This window comes from Eretmochelys imbricata, chromosome 11, assembly GCF_965152235.1.
Source record: "Eretmochelys imbricata isolate rEreImb1 chromosome 11, rEreImb1.hap1, whole genome shotgun sequence".
Taxonomy (NCBI): Eukaryota; Metazoa; Chordata; order Testudines; family Cheloniidae; genus Eretmochelys; species Eretmochelys imbricata.
In genome coordinates, this window is record NC_135582.1 from 52,551,364 (window position 1) to 52,574,221 (window position 22,858).

At 41.4% G+C, this 22,858-nt stretch overlaps 1 protein-coding gene across 1 annotated transcript; it reads left to right on the forward strand.

Moving 5' to 3' along the window:
- Positions 1–21,452, forward strand: INPP1 (inositol polyphosphate-1-phosphatase). Its single transcript, XM_077830401.1, is given in 6 exon segments — positions 1–69; positions 16,784–16,844; positions 18,734–18,898; positions 20,226–20,400; positions 21,193–21,390; positions 21,392–21,452. Coding segments are annotated over 6 exon segments (729 nt in total).
- Positions 21,453–22,858: the final 1,406 nt, after the last annotated feature.

Genomic DNA, 22,858 nt, shown 5'->3' on the forward strand with positions numbered 1-22,858 from the left:
ATGGGGAAACAGCAGACAGCCAGCCCTGGTTTTCCTAATGGCAAACAGGACTACAAAGGGCCGGGCCTGGTATGTCTCCCACCTCAGTAGAGAAGTCTTGAAGAAGCCCTTCAAATTTGTTGCAATTCAATTTGAGCACATGATGAATGTTAGCTAAGTGTTGGTATACAGGCTCACGGTCACTGAAAACAGACTTAATTGAAGAAGTTTTAGCTACCTAACTATACCATTGTCATCACTGTCACAGCTCAAGGGGGAGTTTGAATGCATTGAAGTCTGCATTTACTAAGAGCACAAACATAGCCCCATCCTCACTGTCATAGGAGTTGTCTCTAAAAGAGGTATAGAGTATGTCTTGTCTTCTACTTAGATTGTAAGCTTTTTGAGCTGGGGACTATCTTTTTCATTCTATGTTTGTACAGGACCTAGCATAATGTGGTCCTGCTCTGTGACAGGCTGCTGCAGTCATACAAATAATGAATGCTACTACTATTATGTAAATAGTTAAAAGAAGATGGTGCTCAAGAGTATGCAGAACTTGTGCTCTGCAAACAGCTTCTCATGTACAGCTTGTTAGCACGATGCAGTTCTTTGCATGAAGTCAAAAGCAAAAGTGTTTTTACTGCTTTTATTCAGCATTACTGTGTTTGAACATTATCTCAAAACACAATTCAAACGGGGATCTCTCTGAACTGGCTTTGAGCGTGAATAGGGCTGTACCAGTTTCCAAAATCATATGAGAGACATGGTAGAGGCTAATAGTGAGTACAGGTTTTTTAAAGTGGTTTTGAACATAGTACTGCCCTGTCTAGAAAAGCCAGCTGCAAATGTTTTAACACGTTTGGGGATGGGAGTCTATTTGAGCAGAGTTTTAAAATTATTTTCAAATATGGTTACATCTTTGGTGAGATTAGGAACTTGGGTGATGATTCTGCAATGAGGTCCATATAGGTGGATCTCTGCTGTCCAGTAGATTCCCATTGATTGCCCGTATGGAGATCACTGCAGGACTGGATTTATCCCTGGTGTGCCACCACTCACCTTAAAATAGAAAAAAAAATAAAGTTTAAGGAAAACTTTGGGGGTGATTTATATCTTTGCTCTCTACAGGATGGAATCAGAACTGTATAAATGGGTTCACAGGCCTTACCCTGCCAACAGCTAACAAAGATTCTACTTTAACTCAAATAATATGGGCCTGTGCTTCCAGTGGAGGAAAATGCACTGTTTTATCCCACTGCCACTACAAAGTTCCAAATAGCCATACAGTCCTGTGTAAAAAGAGCTGTGAAGTCCTAGGTGTCCATGTATTGGTTACAACAATATAGTAAAAATAATTTAGTAATCACTTCGAGGTCTCCTCAGTGCTGTTCTCTAACATATAAGTGTGAAGGATATATACCAACGTTATGTTAACACTTTGAGTGAGAATATTAGTATTAGAGTTTAAAAGTGTGTGAGAAAGATTGCGGGGTAGATGAAACTGCAGTTCATGACGTGGGGACATATCAACATATCTTGGTGTAGCATGTTGCTAACCTTGTTGTCTTGATCCAACTTCATTTTAAAAACTTACAATAAGATTTGTTTTCCTGGATAAAAATCCACCTCAAAAACACTAAGGTTTCAGAGTAACAGCCGTGTTAGTCTGTATTCACAAAAAGAAAAGGAGTACTTGTGGCACCTTAGAGACTAAACTAAAAGACTCTAGATGGCAGACTTGCTTTTCGTTTCTGAAAATGTCAGTCCCTACTTGCAGTAGCACCATCTATAATAGCATTTCTGTTGCAATTTATTTCTCTGTATGTTTTAAATTCAATTGTAAAAAATTGACTAAAACTTGACATAAGAGGATGAAGTAAATTTCTGTAATACAGACTGTTAACAAACTAGGGTCCCACTCCTGCAACTTGTTATGCAAAGACAGACCACTGCACCAACATGGAACCCCATTTTCATTTTGCAGGCACCAAGGGTACTGCCCACATGGAATCATTTGCAAGATATCAGGGTCTAGATTTGGCCATAAATTATATTATTATTAAAAATGCAGCCTGTTAATCTATTTTGATGTATAAGACATCAATATTCTGCCTCTCAATATAGTACAATTAGAAATAGGCCCAAATCAAAACACCACAACTGAATGCCCCCAAAGTTTGGAGGTGTTCGAGATCTGAACCCAGATCTCCATCCATGCTTTAAAAATGACTTCTCTGTAAATGGACCAAACTTAAACCTCAAATTGAAATATACCTGAATTATGAGGAGTTTGATATCCAGGTAATATTTTGCACTTATATGACACCTTCCATCTGAGACTCTGTATAATTTACAGACATGTATTTAGCCTTACAATATCTCTTTGAGATAGGTAAATGCTATCTGTTGTTATTCCCATTGTACAACTTAGGAAATACAGACTCAGAGATTGCCTCAAAATTATAGAAATGTGCTGGAGGGGACTTTTGGGAGCTCTCGGAAGCCCATTATTAAAGCAAAGGGGAGGATTGTGTTCAATACAAGGTCACGCAGGATGTCTCTGTTAGATCCAGGAGTAGAAGCCCAGGATCTGATTCTTTTCTAACTTACACTGATTTTTACACTAGTGTGACCTGATTGGCTTCAGTACAGTTGAGATTAATACTAGTGTAAATTATGGGATTTTGAGCCCCTGGTCTCCTATCTCCTAATCCTGTGAACTGCTCACAGCTCCACATCGGAATTTTGCACCTTGAACCAGACTGGGTGGTAGGCTATGCAAACAGTGAGGTTCCACAAAGCATTTTCTTATGCATGGTTTCCATTACATTCCATGTAGGTAAAATCCCATGGGAAGCAAGTCCAAAGGGAAAAACAATTTACGACAGTTGGCAGTTTTTCAAAGAGACATTATTAAGGGCACAAGAGCAAACTATCCCACTGCATAGGAAAGATAGGAAGTATGGCAAGAGACCACCCTGGCTTAACCAGGAGGTCTTCAATGATCTAAAACTCAAAAAAGAGACCTACAAAAAGTGGAAACTTGGTCAAATTACAAGGATGACTATAAACAAATAACACAAGTATATAGGGACAAAATTAGAAAAGCCAAGACACAAAATGAGATCAAACTAGCTAGGGACATAAAAGGAAACAAGAAAACATTCTACAAATACATTGGAAACAAGAGGAAGACCAAGGACAGAGTAGGCCCATTACTCAATGACGGGGGAAAGACAATAACAGAAAATGTGGAAAGGGCAAAGGTGCTTAATGACTTCTTTGTTTCGGTTTTCACCAAGAAAGTTGGTGGCAATTGGACGTCGAACATAGTGAATGACAGTGAAAATGAGGTAGGATCAGAGTCTAAAATACAGAAAGAACAAGTCAAAAATTACTTAGACAAGTTAGGTTTCAGAGTAACAGCTGTGTTAGTCTGTATTCGCAAAAAGAAAAGGAGTACTTGTGGCGCCTTAGAGACTAACCAATTTATTTGAGCATAAGCTTTCGTGAGCTACAGCTCACTTCATCGGATGCATAAAGTGGAAAATACAGTGAGGATGTTTTTATACACACAGACCATGAAAAAATGGGTGTTTATCACTACAAAAGGTTTTCTCTCCCCCTTTTCTTTTTAGACAAGTTAGATGTCTTCAAATCACCAGGACCTGATGAAATGCATCCTAGAATACTCAAAAAGTTGACTGAGGAGATATCTGAGCCATTAGCAATTATCTTTGAAGAGTCATGGAAGACAGGAGACATTCCAGAAGACTGGAAAAGGGCAAATATAGTGCCCATATATAAAAGGGGAAATAAGAACAACCCGGGGAATTGCAGACCAGTCAGCTTAACTTCTGTACCTGGAAAGATAATGAAGCAAATAGTTAAGCAATCAATTTGCAAACACCTAGAACAGTGGTTCCCAAACTTGTTCTGCCGCTTGTGCAGGGAAAGCCCCTCCTGGGCCAAGCCAGTTTGTTTACCTGCATGTCCACAGGTTTGGCCGATTGCAGCTCCTAGTGGCTGCAGTTCACTGCTCCGGGCCGATGGGAGCTGCTGGAAGCGGCGCAGGCCGAGGGACGTGCTGGCCACCACTTCCAGCAGCTCCCATTGGCCTGGAGCAGCGAACCGCGGCCAGTGGGACCCGCGATTGGCCGAACCTGCAGACACAGCAGGTAAACAAACTGGCCTGGTCTGGCAGGGACTTTCCCTGCACAAGTGGCGGAACAAGTCTGGGAACCACTGACCGAGAAGATAATAAGGTGATAAATAACAGTCAGCATGGATTTGTCAAGAACAAATCATGTCAAACCAACCTGATAGCTTTCTTTGACAAGTTAACAAGCCTTGTAGATGTGGGGAAGTCATAGATGTGGTATATCTTGACTTTAGTAAGGCTTTTGATACTGTCTCACATGACCTTCTCATAAACAAAATAGGGAAATACAACCTAGATGGAGCTACTATAAGGTGGGTGCATAACTGGTTGGAAAATCGTTCCCAGAGAGTAGGTATCAGTGTTTCACAGTCATGCTGGAAGGGTATAAATAGTGGGGCCCCATAGGGATTGGTTCTGGGTCCGGTTCACTTCAATATCTTCATCAATGATTTAGATAACGGCATAGAGAGTACACTTATGAAGTTTGCAGATGATACCAAGCTGGGAGGGGTTGCAAGTGATTTGGAGGATAGGATTAAAATTCAAAATGATCTGGAGAAATGGTCCGAAGTAAATATAATGCAATTCAATAAGGACAAATGCAAAGTACTCCACTTAGGAAGGAACAATCAGTGGCACACATACAAAATGGGAAATGACTTCCTAGGAAGGAGTACTACGGAAAGGGATCTGAGGGTCAGAGTGGATCACAAGCTAAATATGAGTTCACAGTGTAACGCAGTTGCAAAAAAAGCAAACATCATTCTGGGATGTATTAGCAGGAATACTGTAAGCAATCATGAGAAGTAATTCTTCCGCTCTACTCCGCGATGATTAGGCCTCAACGGGAGTATTGTGTCCATTTCTGGGCGCCGCATTTCAGGAAAGATGTGGACAAATTGGAGAAAGTCCAGAGAAGAGCAACAAAAATGATTAAAGGTTTAGAAAACCTGACTTATGAGGGAAGATTGAAAAAATTGGATTTGTTTAGTCCGGAGACGAGAAGACGTGAAGAGGGGACATGATAACAATTTTCAAGCACATAAAAGGTTGTTTCAAGGAGGAGGGAGAAAAATTGTTCTTCTTAACCTCTGAGGATAGGACAAGAAGCAATGCGCTTAAATTGCAGCAAGCGTGGTGTAGGTTGGACATTAGGAAAAACTTCCTAGCTGTCAGAGTGATTAAGCACTGGAATAAATTGCCGAGGGAGGTTGTGGAATCTCCAGCATTGGGGATTTTTAAGAGCAGGTTGAACAAACACTTGTCAGGGATGGTCTAGATCAGTGGTCTCCAAACTGGGGTGCATGCACCCCAGGGGTGTGCGAGATGATCCCAGGGGGTGTGTGGCAGCAGGAGCGCCACCGGACGGCACTCCGCCATTTTTTTTTCTTCGGCGGCAGCTCTGCACGTCCACAGCTGGTGTTCCTCTCCGGCGGCGCATCTGCAGCAGGTCTTCCGGTCTTCTTCCATCGGTGGCACATCTGCGGCAGGTCTTCTGGTCTTCACCCTGGGGGTGCCTGAGCCAAAAAGTTTGGAGACCACTGGTTTAGATAATACTTAGTCCTGCCTTGAGTGCAGGGGACTGGACTAGATGACCTCTCGAGGTCCCTTCCAGTTCTATGATTCTGTGTCTGAGATGCTGGGACTTAGAGCAGAGAATATGCAGCATGTTTTTCTTGTTTTTACATAGGAAGAAGGTGGAGACAGCAACACCATCAAGGGGACAGGTGTGTGTGTGTGCAAGGAAAGCCTCTGTGAGGGCAGAGTGACAGAAGAAGCTGGTCTTTGTGAGGCTGTTCTTACATTTTCTCAAAAAAATGTGTTATACCAATACTGGCTTCAGCCCATCTCTAAACACATATAATTGTTCCAGTAGTCTTCCTCCAAAAACACTTTGCAGAGAGGAATGTCAGAGAGAAAATACTTTACAGAGCCGGGTCCACTGACTCCTACAAGCAGAAATAGGAAAAAATACAATGCGGAGGATGGAGTTGTACAAGAAGGAATACATTGTACTGTAACCCTTTCACCTCTGAATTTATGGGCCAGGTGATACTGTCAGTGGAAGGGGTGTGGGAGAGCCTTAGCAACTGGGAAAAAGGACTGCTGAGGAGGAAGAGTACCCCTAGTAGCCAGGTCAGGTATTTACAGTGGGTGGATATTTGGTGAGGGGGAGAGCCATGGCAACCAGAAGGAAGGGCAAGCTGTATTTATCCCACTGAGATGAGGGTTCTGAGAGTCTCATCAGGGTTCTCAAAGTTTGGGAGAAAATGCAATTCTGGGAGGACTCATGTGTAACTGTTTTTCTGCAGAGAAGAATACAGTTCCAGCAGCTAAATATAACTCCCGGGATTTAGCAGGAGGGCTCCAGCAGCAGCTGGATTCCTGGTATGTCACCTACATACTAATGATTAATAACATACACCTATATATTACCTATATATCCCTATATATTACCTATATATAACATACACCTATATTTTACTAGCAGTGCTGACCAGAGCCACCAGGACCCGTTTTCGACTGGGTGTTCCAGTTGAAAACTGAACTCCTGGCAATCCTACTTGGTAACCTCAACAGAGAGGCCAAGGACTAAAGGCCCAATTCTGCTCCACTGAAGTCAATGGCAAATCGCCCACTGACTTCAGTGGGAGCAGGAACAAGTCCTAAGTGGACTGTGGAAACTGAACTATTACATTCCCTAAAAGTGACCCTCACCCAGGGAAGAGTTAAGGGACATTGGGAGACTAGTATGGTAGGGGGAAGCCTTTGCCTGTACTTTAGTAATCCTGTGGCCAGGGAACTGCAGTCTCCAGAGCTTTTAGTCTAACACCTTTCACAAATGTTAAATTCACTTCAATTTTGAAGTGATAGTTGCTTTATTCTGTTTTGGGGTATGGCCTGCAGCAATGAGGAAGCAGTGACTTCTGTCCCGCAGCAAGAATGCGTGAGAGAGAAATAAGTGTGTTTCTCCAAATGTAATCTTCATCCTGTTAGTGGGGAAGGATGGAAGCAAAGGCATTATGAAACTGTTTCTAGTGAAGCTGTTTCCATTGTAGGGCCTCAGAGGAAGCCTCGGGAAATGAGGGGGCGGCTGCATTCTGCAGCGGCTGCAGCTGCTATTATGATTCTGCTGGGATGGAGGCCCAGCAGCAAGGATCTCGGCCCAGTAACATCCATCACTGCACATGCTTCCTCCCACCACCCTGGTGTTACAGGCAGCAATACCCCACATTGTACCAATCTCTCCATTATTCCCTAGGTTAGATGACATCCTCATCAAACTTTCTCCCACATCACCTAGGAGGTAGGGGTAGTAGCATCTCCCTTGTCACCTTCTCCACCATCTCTCTCTCTCATCTATATATTGGGATAAGCAGCACCTTCCATAGCACATCTTCCCTCTTAAGCAGCAGGCAAATGACCTTTCCCAAGAGATCTGGCCAGAGGCTGGATCCTGCAAAGTGCTGAGTAGCTCCTGAAGTTGGTTTCAGTGGGAGTTGAGTGTTCAGCACCGTGAAGGATCAGGCCCTAGGAGAATAGGTTGGGCAGATGTGTGTGCAGTGCAATAGCTTTGTGCGGATGAGTGCATGTGCATATGGGGTGGGCGGTGTTTGCCCTGATGTCTTCCCTTGCTAGAGGATTCCACTCCAACACCCCACCCCACCCTCAGCCTCCAACTCAACCTTAGCAGTGAGCAATGCTGCAGCAGGCTGACCATCTAAGCCACCCGCTGGAGGAAGAGCACCAGCAGCAATCCTTCTCACCCTTTCTATTCTTTAACCACAGCAAGAAAGAGCTGAAGTGTGGGTGAAAATAGCTGTAAGGGGTTGAGGGGGAGCTTGAGGGGAATGAACTTTCTTAGTCACTAATGAGGCTTATTTTTGGTATTTCTGAAGGGAACGTCCTGTCCTCTTGTTATTTTGTGTGTCCTCAGGTAAGTGAGTAGCTCTATATGGATGACATGATTATATTGCTTTTCCCCTCATAGCTCTAGTGAGGGCACTTTGGCAGCCCAGCAGCTATCACTTAGGTTTGTATGCATGACCACTTATGTTGGTATAACAGTCAGAGGTGTGAATAAGCCACTCCCCGATCAAGGACCTAAGCACCAGTGTGGACAGGAGAGCTTCTCCCACTGACATAGCTACCGCTTCTCGCGGAGGTGGTTGTATTATGCCAATGGGAGAGCATAGAGCCTCTTCACCAGACATGCTACAGTTGCGCAGCTCCTCCACTGTACTGCTTCAATAGACTAGCCCTTAGAGAAGCTTATCCTTAAGAGGGGCCTTCAGGAATCTAGATAGAAAAATACTGAGTTTATTTTGGAGAGTCTGGGTGAGACAAAATGTATCCCTTTATGTATCCCTTTATGTGATCCGTTGTCACTGTGTGAGATTCAGGGTGATCTCCATATGTGCATGTGGAAGGGGAGAAGGTTGCTTGTTTTTGATATATTGTGGGTTGGTTATTTATATTACAGAATATCAGTCCTGACATTCTCCTTCACGTATGCCCACTTTACACTTATGTAACTCCACTGGCTTCAGATTTACTGCTGATTTACACTGGCATATGAGAGGTGGAAATCCAGTTCATCAGCTTTACATAGGCTGTTGCCCAAGATTTTGTTGTTGTTGTTGTTTTCCCTAGGATGGAAATGTTTATGCAGTATTGGTATGTGCAAGTAGAATCTGTAAAACTAACAACCAGATTCATGCTGTGAAGTAATATCACAAGACCTTCACCACTTCACAGATAGCACTTCAAAGTCAAAGGGGAAATAGTCTGAGGTAGACTAGACTAGATCTTTTAAAATATCCCAGATGTTGGAATATGTGTGAGCTCAGTTAGGTCCTGATGCAAACCCACTGAAGTCAAAGGGAGTTGACTTTAATGAATTTTGGATTAGGTCCTCTGCACCTTCTGGGTCCTCGAGACTTTATAAAAAGTATTAGAGTGTATAGAACAGCATAAGTACATAGTTAATCCTGCTAAGTTCAGCAAATGTTTAGCTTAACATTGAGCAGTTAAATAGAAATACATTTTTTAAATCTTAGATTAAAGTTTGTACCAAACTGTGAAAAATGTAAGGCACTATTTTACTCTAAAGAAATACCTTTAAAAGATTATATTATTTTTATCACTTATTATAGTTTTTGTTCTTAAAAGACTGATACAAAAAAGAATGCTTTTAGAAACTGATATAGTTAAAGCAGTAGACCCATAGTGTGGATGTGATTATACTGGAATAAAGGTTACTTTATTAGTATAGTTTATTTCTGCATATTTATAGAAATAAACTATACCGATAAGGAACATTTACACGGCATAGCTGCATCCAGACTAAGGGGGTTGTGCTGCTTAAATTATATTGTTTTCTAAACCAATATAGTTAAATCCTCCTACAAAACCCTCCTTAAAATTCTCATTTTCCATGATGCTGACAAATAACTTGACAATGGTTAGGCTGCTAGTGTGCTGAGACCATTGCCTGTCATGCTGACCAGTATAGTCTCATTGTTTTTTAATACTTCCATATCAGTCTGTCTGAATCTATTTGTTGTTTTAGTCTTGGATTGTAAACTCTTTGGGGCAGGGACTGTCTTTTGTTTGCTGTTTATAGAACATGGAGTCCTGGTCCATTACTCGAGCTCCCAAGCTCTACATGAATACAAATACTATAGAATAATAAAATGATATGAAAGCTATGTAAACAGCACAAAAATACCTTAAAGCCAGTGTAGCCAGCTATTGGAAGATTCCTCAATGCTAGAGGAATCTTTAGGTGGCATAAAGACTCTGTAATAGCTCCTGTGCCATCTCTTCTTGGCCAATGGAATGTGACCATATCACTTTAGGAGCTGTCAGAAAATATTAAAGAGACACAGTAGGGGGCAAGGCAACAGGTTTATTAAGTGTGTTCATCCCCTTCAGGGGAGTCATTGCCTGCAGCAGTCCCAGTCAGACCAGAAGCAGGTCCTAGATAGAACAGTAAACACAATAACCCTAGGTCAAAAATGGACCACAATAGCCCGGGGTAACAAAGTAAACACAATAGTGGTAGGCCAGACCTACTTTCCTTCAGGGTGGCTCTGGCATCTAGCAGTCCTGGTTGTACCGCAACCCCAACCAGGCTATCCTTGAGGAGGCTAGCACTAGAGAACTTCTCTTCCTCCTCACTGAGATGGACCTTTTCTTTTAACCATTCCCTCCAAGCCTGACAGCACATGCAGGTGAACCAGGGTGGGACTGATTGAGCTCACAGCAACTCGTTACAAGAAGGAATGGCCACGGCTCTCTTATGCCCTGCTGATTTGTGACTGCCATAATGGCTTCTTGGCGCTTTTGGCAACCAGCATACAATAGAGTTGTCTTCAGATTGCTTTAATTTACCCTGGGGACCGCACCAGTACTAACATGGCTCTAGAATAAGGAATGTAAAGCTGTCTTAAAACCCCTCTTTTGCATCCTCCACTCTTGTGCTGCACCAAGCACTCTTCAGGATATATCCCACAACTTAGTTTTGTATGATTTAGACTATAGGGCTGGCAATTCAAATTTTTGTACAAAAAGTGTTTGCAGCCATTGTGATCCATGAGAAAAATGTGTGCAAAGCAGAGAATGTTATCTAGGTTTTCATGAAGCAGCAAATAATTGATAATACACAAGCTTTCAGACATGGATGCTTATGAATTACAAATGATTTGCTGATCCATGAACATCACAGGATACCTTTTGTATACCTTATTTTCTAACAAAGGGCTCCGTTCTGGAAGGTGCTGAGTGCCTTATGCAAGACACTGAGCATCTTCTGTGAGATCTGAGGGTGCACACCAGCTTGCAGAATCAGGCGCAATTTAATTTTATCTATATGGGATATATGGCAGTCTACAAAATTTTATAATATAAATTTACAATAATGCCTTGAATTTGGTGCACCTCAAATTACTGAGTTCAGTGCATCCCTCTGAACCCAGAATTCAATCAATATTTATATTGTTTGCATACTTTCAAATTATTTTGTCATCTCAGTTTAAGACATTGCATTAACAACATTTTAGGAACAGTACTTATTTGGAGCAAACACCAAAAGTAACATAACAGGCAAATATTGAGTTCTGGGGCATTTGGCTCTGATAAAGCATACAAAATCTAATGATTAAAAATCTTGTTAAGCTTTATTCTCCATTGCCTTGTACTTTGTGCAGTGATTTATGAAGGTGGAAAAATTAGTGGAAAGTGGGTTTTAAATGCTATCAAATTGCAGTGGTTTACACCCACAATAGTAGTATTTTATATCCACTTTGCACAGGTCTTAAAGGCAGTGGAGAATCATGTTCATTAACTTCAATAGGAGCAATATCTGACCCTGCTTTACCACTGTCTGCCTATATTAACGTGAATCGTCTTAAAGGAGGAATGGGAAGAATGAGAGATTTGGAGCAGAATCCTCATAATGCTTATCTGTGAATAATTCCTTCCATTGACTAGCCCAGAAACAAAGGAAATGATGTATAAATCTAATTAACATGTTTGCGTATAATGCAGCAGAAGTATCAATGGATGGGATTCCATTAGCAAAAGTTAAACAAGGAAAGTAGAAACAAGATCTGAAAAGAAACTAATTGCCTTAAGACTTAAAAAAAATCTTTTGAATGACTTTAGTGTTTAATATTTTAAATATATGCCTCTTATAACTATCCATTAATTCACATGTAACTCATAATTATAATCTGCTGGAGTTACAGGCCCACACTGAGGAAAGAGAAATATTCCTAATGTTAAACACATGTAAGTTGATTGACTTCCTTTAGACTATTGCAGATATTTCCCTTTGTCAGTTGTTTTTCTGCAGTATTAAAGGTCTTACTTGTAATTCCATACCACATTTACCACTGGATTAATTCATTTTAAAGGTGTTGTTCATGGCAATCTTTACATACAGAATTTTCAAGCTAAAATTAATCTTACAATATAGTCTTCTCTTGCCAACTACTGTCATTCTGAACTTTTCTTCATATAAAATGAACCAGGACAGGATTGGATGGCTCTGGGGATATATAATGAGCTCCGCAAGCCCAAGTCAGCTGGCATGAACCAGCCATGTGTTTTTCTTTGCTGTGTAGACATACCCTTAGATGCCTAAGGTGCCTGACTCCAGAAGGTTTCCAGCTGTGGATTGCAAGCCGAGCTAAGTACCTCCCTGCAGCCTGGACTTAGGCCTTGCCTACACTACAAAATTAAGTTGACCTAAGTTAGGTCGACATACAGCCATGGCAGTAATTACTGCAGTGGTTCATATAAACACTACGCCCCCTCTGCTGGCAGTGCGCATCCCCACTAGGAGCTCTTCCATTGACTTAACTGTGTTGGGCATTGTGGAGCACTGACAGCTAGAGTCCCCGAACCCCCTCTGACCTGGGGCTGAAAGCCCGAGCTGCCAGCCCCACACAAAGCTCACAGCAACAGGCAATATAAGAAAAGCAGTGTCTATGCTGACACTATGTTGCCCTAACTACATCAACCTCCATAGAGGTGGAGTTATTAGGTCAGTGTAGTGGGCGACTTACACCGGCGGGAGCAATGTTGTAATGTAGATACTTACAGAGTTAGGTTGATGTAAGCTACCTTATGTCAACCTAACTCTGTAGTGAGACCAAGCCTGTGGAACCTAACAGTGAGAGGGGACACTTAGGACACATCCCTCTCCTCAGCATCTCCCATGGGCTAGCTTAAGGGGCTCCCTGCCTAGCATGATGTCTTTTTTTGCAGATCATATTCTTAGATGTCTATCTCTCCCCATGGATTGTATAGGAAATCTAGGCATCTAAATGAGGGTTTGTGGAGCCCAATTATTTTTCTAGGCACCTGGAAGTTAGGCATTGCGACCCTGAGTATTGCAATATCTAAGTCCCTTTGTGGCTCCATGCTGATGTTTTTACTTCAATTGGAGTTCCATGCACCCAGGTGTTAAAAGATTTGGCCCTAGATTATTATTACCTGAAAGCTTTTTCAATTTGATGGTTGTTCATTGGTGAAATTAGTGGGTGGGCTCAGTCTAGTTCCTAATGAACTGATCACAAAAGTACTGGCAGTAATTAGTATCCTTTTTGATGGTTTCAACAGGCCAAGGATGTAATTAACATAGAAATGGAACAATCCTCTCAGCCCAAGAGATGGTCCTTCTAGATATGGCATGGCAGTTTGGCTAAATTCGGCAATTAACCTTGTAAAGAGAAATTTTCTATATATGTTCAAAATAGGCATTATAAATTTGGCACATTACACAGGTACTAATGTCACTTAAAATATTTCCATTTGGATTAAACAGGAGTCAGTGCTTGGATCTTTTTCAAAGTCTCTTTGCTTTGCTTTTTTCAATTTTAGAGTACAACTGGAACTGTTTCTTCAAAGAATGTTGCTTAAGGGGAAATATCTTGCTAAATGCCACAAATGATGCAAAGGGCAGGGCAGAACAAATTGAAGAATTTAAAAATGATGAAGAAAATAGGTCAGCAGAATAAATAGCACAGTAGAAGCCATTAGAAAGTAAATCTTTACCATCCTTTATCACAGCTATCTTCTGTGGTAAGCATAGGGATAAACTGTAGTAATCTCAGCTGTGTGGTAAAAGTAGACAAATATTGACTTTTTAATGGCAACCACTCCATTTACCAACTGTCCACAACTATGTGTAACATGTAACTAGTAACCTTACGGAAAGGATATTTAATGAATTTTGTTACAGAGGAAAAAGCATTCTGTTTAAGCCTCACAACCCCTATAGACCAAATCATAACTTCCTACAATCAAACTAATAGGAGGAGGACAGCTTTGAGAGTTTCTGTTGTATATACTATTCAGGGAGGACAGACTTGGGAGCCATTGAAGAGACAAATAATAAATAAATAAAGGAATGAACACATGTCTGAGAGTTATGAACACCTGTGTTCTAATACCAGCTCTGCTAGTCATTCACTGTCTGTGCATAGGAATGTCACTTTACCACTGTCTTTAGTTTCCACGTTTACGATATGGGGAGAAGGATTTCTATCTACATAACAGGGGTGTTGTAAGAATTAATAAGCATTGGTTGAAAGTGTAATGTTCTATGTAAGTGGTTACAGTTGTCAATTTCATCATGCAAATTAGGTACCATATTTATTATTGAACTAAAAAGTGAAGTATTGTTATAACACATACATTCACAATGGACACAAGAAAATGTCTATTTCAGTAGATAGTTTCTTTACAGGTGTGACTCGTAACCCCATCTATTATTAAGGTTGCCTAACATTTCCCATTATAAGACTGTTTTCAGTTTTTATAACTGCCAAACTAATAGTTTGGGATGAAATTTCCATGATAGGTATCTGCCTCAGGCTGAGCTTTTTTTTGCAATTTCAAACAAAACAGTTCAGTCATTTCTTAGAATAAGGCTAAGGGAAAATACATTGTTTTTCAATGTAAAAAAAAAAGAATTCTGTCAATTTTTTTTTTGAAAGCTCGTGTGCTCCCATACTTTGGTGCCGGGACTTGAAATTTGGTAGGAAGTTGGTGTTTATGTCAAGGATGTGCCTTTTGCTGTCCCTATGAACATCTGCCCAGATTTGGTCAAATTACGAGCCTCTGAAAAGTCACAGTTTGTACATGCTCAGTAGAGACTTGCTGGACATTCTAGCAGCTAAAATCTCCAAAGATTCCATCCTCACTGAACATGCTTGAGTGTCAGAGCTCCTTGTGCTGAGCAGACATTTTGAACATGCTCCATCCCATCAAAACTCCTATGTGTGACAGAACTGCATGTATGCTATCCCCACAGAGCAATGGAGCATACACCAGCACAGGCTACAAGGATGAAGCTGTCTTTTTTCCTGTAATGACTGCTCCAAGGCGGGGTAAGGTCAGGCACTAGAACTGAGAACAGGGAGCCTGTCTCACCTGTGCTGTCAGTGACATCCTCCCTTTCTCTCTCTCCTCCCACTCCACAACGGCACCCAGGCAGCGTGGAGGAGGAAGTCATCCGATTAAAATGCAGAGGGGACAAGTGCCAGACCTAGGCATCGTGGTGGAGGGCTGGGAGTTGACTGGGCCAAGAAGCCTGGGAGGTGGAGACTGGGACTCAAGTCTGGCACGGGGGTGTAGACTTGGATGCGGACTAGCTGGACAAAGAGACTGGGACAAGGAGCCAGAGAAAATGAGGAAACTGAGACTGAATGAGAAGTCCAAGGAACCTTAATTCTTGCATTTTCTAACTTTTAAGTGCTTCACTTTTAACATAGTTTTTTTAGACGTGGTTGGATGTTGGGTTCCAGAGAAGGTGTAAAAACCACATGATGTAGACCTTTACACTATACTGTGATACACTGGGGAAATATTTTGACCAAACCTAGTCTATAAATAATTACAAAACAAACATGTTCATAACACTGTTGGGTCACGAGAATGTTTCAAAGGATCCTGTGGCAGCTCCTGTGGCTCCTGTCTCACAGGGCTGGTTGGGCTTACCTGCCTGCTCCAGGCAATGCAACCTGTGGAGTCCCAGTGCCACTCAGTTTGGCCCAGCCGTCATGATGATGGGAGTCCGAGTAGGCCAGACTTGAGTGAGTAGCACTGCAATCCTATGAGCCAGGCCACAACTCCACTCTCACAAATTTGTCCAGTCAGGAGGGTGGGGACAAACTTCAGCAGTGCTACAGTCCTGGAGGTTGCAATGCCCAGCCAGACCTGAGAGGTAAGTGCAGCAAGCCCCACAGCACAGGAGTTGCAGGAGCTGCCATTGTGGCTGCCCAGCACTACGTGTGCTGGGCAGGACCCAACTCCTTCGAGGAAGGAGTGGGGCAGGTTCAGGTTCAGACCAAAACAACCTCAGGGCTTCCAACCCCAGACTATTTACTGGGTCATGACAGGCCATAAATATTTTCAAATGGATCCTGAGCCCAGAAAGGTTGAGAACTGCTGGTTTAGATTATTCAGCATTGCTCTTATCTCCTGGACCTCCAGTTCCACTGCAGTGACTATCAGGATGAATGGAACTGGACGGTCTGGTAAACAGACAAAACCAGAAGAGAGGGGGAAAATGGAGGGAACACCCTCTCTGGGTTCTGCTCTTAGATGTTATTTATCACCTACATCTTCTCTCTGAATAGTTGACAGGTGTGTATGACTATCAGCCTGATTCAAAGCCCATTGAAGTCAATGCCAAGACTTCCACTGATTTCAGTGGACTTTGGATTTTAAACTGTTATCATTCCTAGGACAAGAAACTAATTCTCTGATATGACTAATCACCAACCAAGTTTATGCTTTGTTGGCAAAGTCTGGAGAAGAAAGTTCTGTGGCAGAAAAAAAAGTGGTTACTTTGCTTCCTGATTCATTTTGGTCCCATGGTTCTTTGTCTTGGGAGCCATGAGAAGCAAGTACAGTATAAACCATGAATCTCTGAATTTCTGCAGAGTACAGTACTACATTATTAGTTTTGGACCTGGTCTTCTAAGGTGCTCTGTGTTCTCAGTTCCCATGGGCTTCAATAGAAGTTGAGGACATTTAGCACTTTGCAGAATTGGGCCCTTCAAAGCTAAATTAAAATTTTGTTCAAAACTAAACATATGTTGTTTTTCTTCACACTCAATTTAGTTTCCAGGTTTGGAAAAAAACATTGCTGGGGAGGAATCCAATGAATTCACTAATGAGCTGGGTAAGTATGGGGTTATTATTATCTTTTTCTTGTAACTTTATTCCTGTGTTATTTTGATCCTCATCTTGACACTCTGAAACAAACAGATGTTTTGAAGCTTTCCACTGTAAATACTACAATATGTTAAGTCCCATTACAAATACCTTGTGAACATGGTATATTTTAGGAAACAGGAATGTCAGTGATACAAAATTGCTTTAGAAATGCTGCACACATGAATAATTGATCTCAGATTGGACTGATAGCACTAAAAAGGAAGTATCTCAGGTTTATCATCTATTATTAGTGAATTTAATTTCCGGCTGAAAATGTGAGTAGAGACAAAAATAGTATGGTAAACGTATATTGTAGTATTTATGTCAATTATACATAGACGTTCACATTATCAACTCTTGTTATGACTGGCATATGATAGTCTATACATTCTAAGTGTATAGAAATCTTTAATGAGAATAATTAAATATTAATGTTTCTATCCATCTTCAAAGGTTATATAAGCATCGCAATCTGTCCATACGTCTTTACCTGGGATGTTTCTTTAAAACTTGAAGAATAACATGGTGTATTTGGGCCTGATTCTATGCTGATTGAAATTAATGGCAATGCTCCTATTGACTATAATGGTGTAGGATCAAGACAGTATTTCCTAATACAGAGCATGGGGTAGTCTAGGCATGCCCTCATGAGAATGTGTTTCATCAGCGCATCAATGACTTGCCTATTATTTTAATACTAAAATGAAAACTGAATTCAACTTCTAGCGTTGTCCAGATTCTAAAATATTAACACACACAAAATATAGATTACATTAAGGTTAAGATGCTCGCTGAAAAATAAAAGCAAATAAACTCAGGGCTAACTGTTAAAGCTCTGACTTACACTATCTGACTCACTTTTCTGTGTTGAGGAATTATAGGGTCCTAACACCACTGTATGCTGTCATGTATAATGGGGCAAATTCAGCCCTGGTGTAAGGGGGGGCATGGCCAAAAAATGAAAAATTTGAGTGCGTATACGTAAGCACCTAAATCCATGTTTGGGCACCTAAATGGCCTGACTTTCAAAGATGCTGAACACCTGCAACTCTTATTCAAGTCACAGAGTTCAGTGAATTCCTATGGAAATCACTCTAAAAAATGGCTGGGACCAAGATTTTCAAAAGTAGGAGTCTAAAGTTAAGTTCCAAACTCCATATTTAGTCATGTAAGAAACTGGCCTGACTTTCAAAAGTGCTGAGTTCTTAGATACTCTGAATGACTTCAGGGAGAGCTACTTGAAAATCAAGCAACACTTTTAAGTATTTGGTGCCTAACGTTAGACTTTCTAATTTGCAAATATTGGTCATTCTTTTTCTTTCACTTTGGTGTTGTCGAATTTCTTTTCAATATTGAATAAAACTGTATTTATTTATCCTCTGACAACAGATGTTAAATTGTGTAAATATGTAATTCTGGACTAATGAAAAGTACTATCTTGTAAGAAATATGCACTTACATGCACAGTAACCTATTGTTTAAACCAAATAACTCAATCTTTTATTTATTTTTTTATGGTGATTTCAGTGGGCATTTTGCCTGAGTAAGGAATCTAGGATTTAGACTCCTTTCTTACCGAGGGTCTCCATGGTATGCATGTTAATCGGGGACATGATCTTCCATACCTTGCATATCCAACTGTCAGTGAAATTGAGTTTGTGAAGTGGACAGGGGAGGGAAATCTAATTAGTATTGAAAGTAAAGAAGCAGAAAGAAGAATCTAGCATTGTTAAAAAATGATTTCTGAGAAGCATTGTTTTATAAGTCTTCCTCTGGTGACAGAAATTCTGTAAACAGTCTCCTTTTATGTTAGTTTTTTGAAGAAAAGATCAAAGTTACAGTTTGCTCAATGAGAGAAAACTGCATAGTTTCTTAGTAAAGTTCTTGCTGGTAACATTCTGGCATCAAAGTTACTAGCTGAAGTAGTTCATTAGGATGTTGCATTTACAGACCCACTGGATGCAGTAAAGGAGATAAATATTCCACAAGGTATTATGGGTATCTGGGTGGATACTATAGGTAGGGTAACAAAAGGGAAGAACAAATATAACTGAGGAATTTGTACCCTTGCTAGTATACTGTATCACCATGAACACAATCAATTTTTTCCTGTGTAAATAATTGGTATACACTGGACACGCCAGCCTTTTTCCTATTTAATTGATAGAAACCTTCTATTACCCTTGTGCCCCAATGTATGACTAGATTCACCCCTTTTGTTACTACAGGTATAATTGAACCTATACCATTGTGCCAATGGGAACCACTGTGCCTCAGGGGGATTCACCCCCTGTGACAGTAGGCAATGGTGACACCACTACTCTCCCAGGGGACTCACCCAGGGAAGGATAGCTTTAATTTCTATCTGGGTCTCCATAGAAGTTTTCAGCAGCAGAGGATGCCCCAAACAGCACATATCCTGGATGCTCTAGCCCAGTGTTTCTCAAATGTGGCCTCCGTGGCCACATGCGGCCACCAAGGGATTTTCCTGCGGCCACAACAGCCTCTTGTGTAGAGATGGGGGAGGGGGCAAAGCAGTGGCCCCTCCCTGCAGCACTCAGGGGTGGGCTTCAGCCTCCCTCGCCCAGTTCAGCCAGAGGCGGCTATAGTCCCCCCATCACCTGGCTGCAGCCGCAGGACTCTGGCACCGGGCTTCAGCTGTGGGCCTCCTGAGGTGGGCCTCAGCCCCCCCCCCACCACCACCACCACCCACTTTCAGGGCTTTGGGTTTCAGTCCCCACATAGTAGCAGGGCTCTGCCTGTGGGCTTGGGGCTTCAGCCCACCCCTGGCTCCAGCCATGGGGCTCTGGCTCTGGGCTTCTGCAAGGCCAGTTTTACCAGGCGCTGTGGTCCAGAAGCAAGAAGTGGGGTGAGCCTGGGGTCCGAGGCCATGGAAGGGAGCCCGAGGCAATGGGGGAGAAGCAATGGGGCCCGGGGAGGTAGTGGAGGTCGGGGCACCAAAATATAACTGTACGTTATTTTTACTATTGAGTTTTTCTAAAGTTAATTAAGTATTTTAGGGAAACAATTGTCAGAGCGGCCACCAACCAGAGTTGGTGGCCACACTGAGGCTGCCAAAAAATTTGTTGTGAGAACCCCATTCTAGCCATGCCCCATCGTTGGCCAGTACCACTCCTTTTTGAGGATCCACTGGCTGTCACCATGCCAACAGTGGGGAAGTTGTTGCAGGAGGCCACCTCATGCCAGTGCAGCATTCTTCCAGCTGGACTTTCCATCCTTGGGGCCAGAAGTCAGTGTATTCACTACTGATGCAGACCCTTTGTATATATACTTAATCATGATTCTAATTGTGTCTTTAATTGTTATAAAATTATTCCATTTTTAGATTCCACTTCCCAGTAAATAAAAGGTTCTACAGATATCTAGCCAAATCAAGGAGTTTTCCCATCTGGGCTTCAGTGTGTAACTATTTTAACTGGAGCATATGACATACAAACTGAGATGCCTTTGATGTTAGTCATCAATCAACCATTTGCAGCACAAGATCCAAGGACATTCAGGTGAAAAGGAGAAATATTTTTGTGTTAGTTTTTATTCATCTTGCATTTACAGTTCATAACACACAAATTTCAGTTAAGTATAGCCTAAAACACAAAATATGCATTTATATTTATGAAGTAAACATGTGCTCAATGCTTATTCAGTCCTCACGCTAGCAAAAAATCCTAGTGCAGTCAATAGGAAGTTAGTATGAGAAAACTGATGGTCTGATTCTGATCTTCCATCAGTTTTACAGTGGTTTAACTCACTTGATTTCAGTTGAGTTATTCCTGCACAAGAATAAGTGATACCAGAACCAAGCACTGAGTGAATTCAGCAGGATTTGACCCCATGTAAATTCCATAGAGGTTAAAAATTTTGCTACTCACTAGTGCCACTGTTCTCTTTACGTCAAATGGAGTTTATTAAACAAAACATATACAAAGATAATACTTCTCTCTGTGTTGTTAGAATGGCTGTGGATGTCAAGGCGTTAGATCCATTAGCTTGGCAGTAATGCTGTGTATTGGAGCATGGAAGCTTGGGTGTGAGAGTAACCTTGAATCTCTCTCTTCTTGGCTCAGGAGTACTTGGTACAATGTAGAAGAGATATATACCGGCTTCTGGGGCAGAGAGGTAAAATGATGCTTTTCCATATTCCATGGTTTTATCACCCATTTATAGAGCTGTACTAGTGTGTGGCTCAAAAAGAACTGTTTGCCTAAATTCTCGAGGAAGAGACCCAAGATTGGTCCCATCAGAATAAATCTTAGAAATTAAAATTATAGGGTGAAATGCTGGCCCCACTGAAGTCAATGGGCGTTTTCCCTGGGAAAAGGATTTCACCCATGGTCTCAACATGCAACTGGTTACAAAAGCCTTTGAGTTATACAAGGTTTTGTTGATATTTACCTCATTTCAGAAGATTCCACGTTCAAGTGGAACTGCTATGCCCTGCATGCCGTGCTGAGATCCTTAGGAGAAGGGAAAAGTAGACTTGAAAGAATGCTTAATGAGAAGACAACAAATAGTGCATGATGTGCCACATTTACTATATAATGCAGAAGTTTAAGGGGCCCCTGAAACAGAAAAATGAGCCAATAAAGGTGGGGTTGCAGCTTACAGATCTGAGAAACATTTGGAAAGCTTTAAGTCTTCTGATTAAAAACCTCTGTTTGATCAATGTGTTACCATAAATGGCAAATCAACCTACTGTAGATGGTAGAGGACTTTTTCTTATTTCATTTGTTTTAAAAAATGAATTAAATTTAGTTTTATGAATAATTGCCTATGTAGCTTCTAAGGCAAAACCAGATCTCTGTATGATACACAGCTGTAGTGAAACTTGCCCCCAAACCAGTTGCTCAGTAGAGGTGGCCTACTAATAAAGGGAAAGCTGAATAGCCCATAGTACACATGAGAATGCTTTGAGGTAACCCTTTAAGACCAGAGGTTGCCTAATATGCATGGTCTCATACAGATTTCACTGCATTCTAATCACATAGTTCTTGCTTTAAAGACCCGATTAATAAAACTTCCATTGATTCGTAGTGGGAGCAATATCAGACACATTAGCTGTGACTCTTTCACCTTGTCTGTTGAACAGAGGAAAATAGAGGAGGAGTTGGTTCCAAAATATCTTGCAATATCTACACACAACAAATCTTGCTTTACAAAGCCAAAGTGACTAACAATGATGGGGCATGACTTTGTGAGGGGACAGATCACTTCTGGGGCATATGTAAGAGGTGCTGAGTGCCTCCTGCAAGATGACTAGTTCCCTCACCTGCCCCTGAAGTTAATGGGAGTTGAAGGGGCCAAGCGCCTGGCACAATGGCTTCCTTCCCTTACTCATCAGTCATGCCCAACCCTCACACGCCAGTCCTGAGATATGAACAGCTATCAAACATATCCTGAATGGTACAGACAAAAACAAAAAATAATTAACTAAAGAGATGCACCAAAAAACTATTTAATGTGAAATATATCATTCTTACTACATTACCTCTTCAAGAATGTTTGTTTTCTTGAAAAATAAATTTATTAAGTGAAGAACTACTACATCTGAAGAAGTGGTTTTTTACCCATGAAAGCTTATGCCCAAATAAATCTGTTAGTCTTTAAGGTGCCACCGGACTCCTTGTTGTTTTTGTGGATACAGACTAACACGGCTACCCCCTGATACTTTACAATCAAGTGCCCACTCTGGACTTAAAGTACATTTCCCATTAACAAAAACACAAATAATAGACCCAGTGCTACAGTGAATTTCACCCCTAAAGCACAAATAATAGAAAATGTCATCTTAGGCCCTTATCCTGCAATGAATTCTTTATGGGCAGAGACTTGTACCCACGTGGAGCTCCACTGAAGTCAGAGTCTGCCTTCATGAAGCTCATTGCAGGTTCAGGGCCTTAATGCTTTTACATACAAACAGTAGCTCCTGTCTTAGTGTTCACCCAGTGATACATAAAAGTG